This window comes from Mus pahari, chromosome 4 (genome assembly GCF_900095145.1).
Source record: "Mus pahari chromosome 4, PAHARI_EIJ_v1.1, whole genome shotgun sequence".
Lineage (NCBI taxonomy): Eukaryota > Metazoa > Chordata > Mammalia > Rodentia > Muridae > Mus > Mus pahari.
Window position 1 is genome coordinate 6,372,362 of NC_034593.1, and position 6,350 is coordinate 6,378,711.

At 43.9% G+C, this 6,350-nt stretch overlaps 1 protein-coding gene across 4 annotated transcripts in view; it reads right to left on the reverse strand.

Annotated features, from left to right (window-relative positions):
• Positions 1-3,929: 3,929 nt before the first annotated feature.
• Zfand1 (zinc finger AN1-type containing 1) overlaps positions 3,930-6,350 on the reverse strand; it is a 24,639-nt gene continuing 22,218 nt past the window's right edge. For 3 of the 4 annotated variants that reach the window (XM_029537725.1, XM_029537727.1, XM_029537726.1), the window contains 2 exons: positions 5,147-5,302; positions 3,930-5,060 (listed from right to left, as the gene is read on the reverse strand). In XM_029537725.1, coding sequence (XP_029393585.1) covers positions 4,890-5,060; positions 5,147-5,302 — 327 coding nt within the window. In that variant the 3' untranslated portion in view covers positions 3,930-4,889. The remainder of the gene's footprint in view (positions 5,061-5,146; positions 5,303-6,350) is intronic. The other variant, XM_021196405.1, reaches the window with a different exon arrangement.

Consider the following 6,350-nt stretch of genomic DNA (forward strand, 5'->3'; position numbering starts at 1 on the left):
GCGTATGCGTTAGGTAACAACTGGGTTTGGTCGGTCAAGGTCCAGGAGGAGGGGCCGTTGTACTTCAAACCAATATAAAACTATCTATTGAGCAAGTGACACAACCAGTTTAACTTATAGTTAAGAAAATATAAAAATAAACCCTTGTATTTAACAGGTGTCACTTACCACAAACAAAAACCTAACCTTTCTTCCTGAGTTCCTTATTAACTAAGGATAAACACTTGGAGTTATTACTTTTTGGGTCTCTTTGGTCCTCGGGAAATTATAAAATAAAAGCAGCCGGGGGAACAAAACAAACAAAACCCCTAAGTCAGATAGATCCTCTAACTTAGGGATCAGTATGACTATTCCAGCAAGTCAGAGTCAAATGGCCTAACTACATGCCGGTGTGAAAGGAGAGTGTGTGGTAGGAGAGAGGGGGAAAGTGGAGCGGGGAGGGGGCAGGGAGGGGGAAGGATGTAGGGGAGAGGGAGCAAGGAACACAGAAGTTGTGAAATTGGTATATGAGAGAAGCCAGTCAGCTGAAAGTCTGAAGTCCCTTCCTACTAAAGCTGTCTTGTAACAAAGCATGCAACAACCAACAAATAAATGTGTCCCCCTCCCCACCACATTCTGCACTTTCTCTCCTGTCACATCAGCATGTGGTTAGGTCATTTTTAACTCTTATCTGATGGAACAGTCATACTGATCTCCAAGCTATAGTGACAAATGTGCCAATCTGCTCTCAACAGGCACCACTAAACTTCTACCCTTTCTCTAGCCTTGGTCCACTTCCACCTTGAGATCGATTTCTTAATAAACTATCTTTTCCTACCAGCACCTCTGTGTCCACTCCTGGTCCACTTCCTTGTTCAGAGGCACAATCAGAAATTGAAGCAGGTACCCTTTGTACCCTAATTCACACCTATAGCACTGGGCCCCTAAAGTAAGAGCCACAATGACCTAGGATAGTCATGTGGCTGTCATCTTTATCTATGTTGGCTGGCCTTGAGAGCACCCTTGATGCTAATAATTCTAGAGTCCTAGAGCAATTCTACCAGGCGAAACAACACTTGGTGTCTGTAAGCAGGAAAATGTCATGCAGGGTCAACAGGTAGCTTAAGAACATAAAGTGGTCAAAGGTATAGCCCAACTAAGTGGCTGCTGCTATTGGGCATTTGGAATTGGATGGTGGAAAGGTACTGTCCCATTCTTTGTAACATGACTCACTGTGCACAACTGGGTGGGTCATGGGCAGCAGTCAATTGACTCAACTGTGCCACAGCATCCGTGGGCAATTTCCCAAATGAGAGGATGCCACAAAAAAAACCCTCTACTACCTACCACTACTACAAATGGCTATTCTAGTTCCCCGCCCCTCTGTGTGTTTGTATATCTGTGTCTGTTAGAATAAAAAGTATTGAGTTTCATCATGGCATTTTCACCGTTGGACAGATATTTTTTTAAATGGCTGTGTTTGTAGATTAATTTTTCAAATATGGTAGACTTCAGTATCATGAATTTATTTCCACGTAGGGTAAGGGATTAACACACATTTACCAATGGTAAGAACAGGGAATAAGACTAACCTACTCAGTGACACCAGTTAAGTTCCCAAGGACCCTCGCCTCCCTCCCCCTTAGAACAGAGTCTGACTGTAAGGCTCCGGCTGTCCTGGATCTCACTTCAGATCAGGCTGGTCCTGAACTCAGAGTTCCACCTGCTTCTGCCCCTAGTGCAGCACATCTGCTTCCCAAGGAGCTTTAAAGAGACAAAACCCCTAAGCCTGGGAAGGCTAAAGCAGGACCACCATATGGTTAAGGCCAGCCTGGGGTACATAGTAAATGCCTATCAAATGAATAAAGAGCCAAATGAAGATATCTCAGTGGGCGAGGGCACTCGCTGCCAAGGTGAACACTTGGCTTTGATCCCCAGAACACACAGTAAGAAAGATCCAGCTCCCACAAGCTGTCCTCTGACTACACACGTGCTGTGGTGTGTGTCCCCACATACCAAAACTAAATCTAACTTAAAAAATAAAGTGTATGCTTTTCCTCCCAAGCACTCTATCTAGAGTTTTTGTTTTCTCTTTCAGGTTTTCCTAGCCCATCTTCTGAAAACTTCAGAACTAAAAAAACCTGATAAATGTAGATAAGACGAATCCTATTATCCAGTTTACTCATGTATTTCCTGTTCTTTAGACTGGTGATCGTTAGTATCAAAGTATTGTTCCAACAGTTCATCCATAGTCCTCTCCCATGCTTCACGGTTTCCCATGCAGCACATGAACACCAAGTAGGATAGGGACACTGTAAGCCTACCATTTCATTAGGCACACTTAATGTGAGATTTCTGCCTTCAGTGTTTCCTTGAACATGGGGGGGGGGGGGTAGGGGGCTGAGATTCCATTCCACCTTTTTCCCTTTAGATGATTAACCTGCCAATCCTTAGTACCAAGGATGCTCATCCTGACATTCTCCAGCCCTCTGGGCTCCATCACCTACGACTGGGCCTAGCTTATGGACTGTGTAACCACTGTCGTAGGTCCCTCTCTGGATAGCCTTGTCTCCCTTGTCTGCTCACTGAGAGAAGACATTTTTCATCCTTTCTAGGTGTCAATTCCTGCCAGCCTCTGCTGTGAATAGCCCTGGTGCTGTTTGAAATTTGATGTTAATTCAACTTCTCTAAGAGGGGCTGTCTGGAGGAGTAAATCATGTATTCAGTACTTCATGTGATCTTTCTAATGAATAAAGAAACCAATCACTGGGTGAGTATGTGGGACTTCCGGGTTGGAAAGAGGAAGAGAAGAGGCAGAGGAGAGAGATGGGGGCTTTTGATTGGGGAGAGTGGGAGGACAAGTGACCCCTGGAGGACTTAGAATTAATATGGCTTACAAGATTAGGATGCTAGTTGTTGCGCCCAGTGATTGAGTTACCATTGATGCTGAACTAAGTTTGTATGGTGTTTTCCTTCATGTGGTGGCTAAACTGGGTTCCAGAGAGAAAGGTATGGTAGCAAAGTGTGGGTTTGCAAGAAGTGCACCCCAAAAGGCTATGGGGATTGTCAAGGGTGGGGCTGGCGTGGTATCAACCCACCAGTGGGAACTTAGCAAGCTGGGTGGAGAGATTTCAGAGTTCTGAGGCAGAGACTCCACGAGATGAGAACAGGCCGGCCATGCCTGCCCGTGCTGGCCTGCCAGCCCTCCAGGGCCTGCTGGTGTAGTGTGAATTGCATTTTTTTTTTTTTTTTGGTTTTTCGAGACAGGGTTTCTCTGTACAGCTCTGGCTGTCCTGGAACTCACTCTGTAGACCAGGTTGGCCTCGAACTCAGAAATCCGCCTGCCTCTGGGATTAAAGGCGTGCGCCACCACGCCCGGCCTCCGTGAATTGCATTTTTTAATACTTCCTGAAGCAAGCCTTGGCTGCCGTCTTCTCAGTAGGTATTATTTTTCTGGCATATTCAATTTTCATTCAATTAGAGGTGCTGGCCACCTACTATGTCCGAGAATGGAGATTAAAGTAAAGTACTGCTTGGTATTAAAACTTCTGGTATCTCAAAAAAAAAAAAAAAAAAAAAAAGAAACCCCAAACCCCCAAGCCCCAAAACCTTGTATATGAGCTCTCAAAAGGTGATTCCTAACTCTAGTTTGATAGTTTCCAATAAAATAGCTCTTGGAACACGGCTATACTGCCTATTCACTTATCTGCAACTTGCCTTACAACTCTGTCTGCCAGTTCCAAGTTTATCTTCTGCCTAAGTGTGGCTTCTTGTGCCCACATTGGCAATCAGACACTGATGTTTTAAGTAGGCACACAGGTAACTACAAAGGAATGAATTTAGAGCCTGATAAAAGCAAGAAATTATCACTGTTTATGGTCTGACCATGAAAAGATGGAGCTGACAAAGACCAAATGAGCATGCTCAGCTTACTCTTTAATTAACCTACTGCTGTGAAAAACTGGTACAGAAAGGGGTGCGGGGGTGCGGGTTCCCTCCCACAGTGTATGTAGGCCTTCATCCAGTGTAGACAGAAGACACTCATTCTCCTAAGGTGTAGACAGAAGGCATTCCCCAAGATGACTTATTTCATCTTTATATATATTAAAGATTTTATTATAGATAAAATGCAGTAACTGTCTCACTTTGGTACAGCAAGCGAGACTGTAACAAAGTCAGTCTATCCCATTGCTCTTCTCATCTGTAATACATTCACACCAACAAAGAGATGAATCCTACTGGAGAAAATTCCTTACCAGAAATATATCCAATGCAATTACATGATACCAAGAAAATAACTTTCCCTTCTTAGGTATGTGGTGTCGTATCCAAGTGCCTGGAAGACTGAATGAGAGGATCTGCAAGGATCTGCGATTCATACGTCATGATTCAGGTACAGTAAGGCTATGCATTCTGGCCGATGATATTAGGCTTAATCGTAGGACTTGCTTTAAATAATGTCGGTAAGTACCACTTGTAAGACCCCACCAAAGAGTCTGCCATCGGCGGCTTCCACTGGCGTAGAATGGCAAAATCACAAAAAGGTGGGCGTTGTGTGAGCGGGATCTCAGAGTGAAGGTAGTACAGGCCGTGACACAGCAGCCAGTCAATGCTGGCATTAGTCTACCAGGAAAGACACTTTTGCTGATATTTCTACAGCCTAAACCAGAAACAGCTAATAAAAATACTTTGCCAATAATTATCAACACATAATTAAACTTTAAAACAAAACATGGAACCTAGTAGAAAACTACTGGTGTAAATTATGACCTAATGGAAATAAATTTTAAGACAGCAACTTTGAGAGTTTTTAAACGTATCTGTAGTAAAAACAGAACAAAACAAAACTGTCTGTCTACTTAGAGTGATTTCTGCTTATAAGGATTCTGCTGGCTTGAATCCTTGAATGACTATTCCAAGTAAGAGTCAACATTTTTTAAAAACTGTTCTTCATCGTTAAGATATTCCAAGATAACATTTCCCCCATTATATAGAGGGCAGTCCTCCTTCGTGATCCACCTTTCCAATGTGTGTTCCAATGGCAGGGCTTCTCCTGAAGGGACGTGACACAGCCTCAGCTTCTGGTGAGAGAGAAGGAAGATGCACAGGTAGGGCCCACTTGCAGACACATCCCAGCACTGGAAGGAACAGGGGTCAGGGGCATTACCTTCGCCGTCAGCTTGTTGTTTTCATTCTTGAGATTAGCTAGAGAAGCTGCGAAGTCCACGACCTTCCCGATGCTCCACCGCAGGCAGAAGAACATGGCTTTGCTTTTCTCTTTGCTCCCCTTTGGCAAGTATACCTGGAAGTATGTTCTTTCTGTCTGTGTAATTAAAAGTTACCATGCGGATCAGACACACATGAGAGGAGGCGTTCCTCATTCAGCTAGTGGTACCTCAACTCTTCTTTTGTCCACACAGAATAACCCTATGACATCAGCTTTAGTGAGAAGAACCCATCATGTAGCCTGCCTACCTAACTGCATGTCCCAAAGACTCAAAACCCTAGCCAGGTTATCTGCGTAACCAAGTTGGCCTTTTTATGTCCAGGGACTGAGTGCAGAGGAACTTTTTTTCTGTGTTGAGTTCCAGAGACTCAGACCTGGGCCATAGGCTTCCCTGGTATCTCCCATGCATTCCCAAGTTAAGAATGAGTTCAACATGAACAGAGAGAAATCAAGAAGACTGACAGCTCATTCAACAACACCAGAATCCCTAAACATGTCCCCTCTGTTTCGTTCTGTGAGGAAATAAACTTGTTTCAACTGTACTCCTTGGAATCAAGGTCCTGTCACTCGAGAGACAAGGCTTCTTGATACAAAAACACTTATTTTATGTGAAAGACATAAAAGGCATGTCAGAGGTATTGAGATTTTTGAGAAAGAAAGTGAAAAACTAAAGTACAAGAAAAGCCCCACAAAGATAGTTTATTAACATAACAGGGTTTCAGAAACAGCTTCTCTAGCATAAGCTGTGCCTTACTTGTCTTCTTCAGTTGCATTTTGTTATTTAATTATCTTTATTCAAAAATAAGTGGGAGGGCTGGAGAGATGGCTCAGCAGTTAAGAGCACTGACTGCTCTTCCAGAGGTTGAGTTCAATTCCCAGTAATCACATGGTGGCTCAAAACCATCTGTAATGGGATCTGATGACCTCTTCTGATGTGTCTGAAGACATCTACAGATTCTGCTGAAGGGACCCTGATATAGCTGTCTCTTGTGAGGCTATGCCAGTGCCTGACAAACACAGAAGTGGATGCTCACAGTCAGCTATTGGATGGAACACAGGGCCCCCAGTGGAGGAGCTAGAGAAAGTACCCAAGGAGCTGAAGGGGGCTGCAGCCCTATAGGTGGAACAACAATATGAACTAACC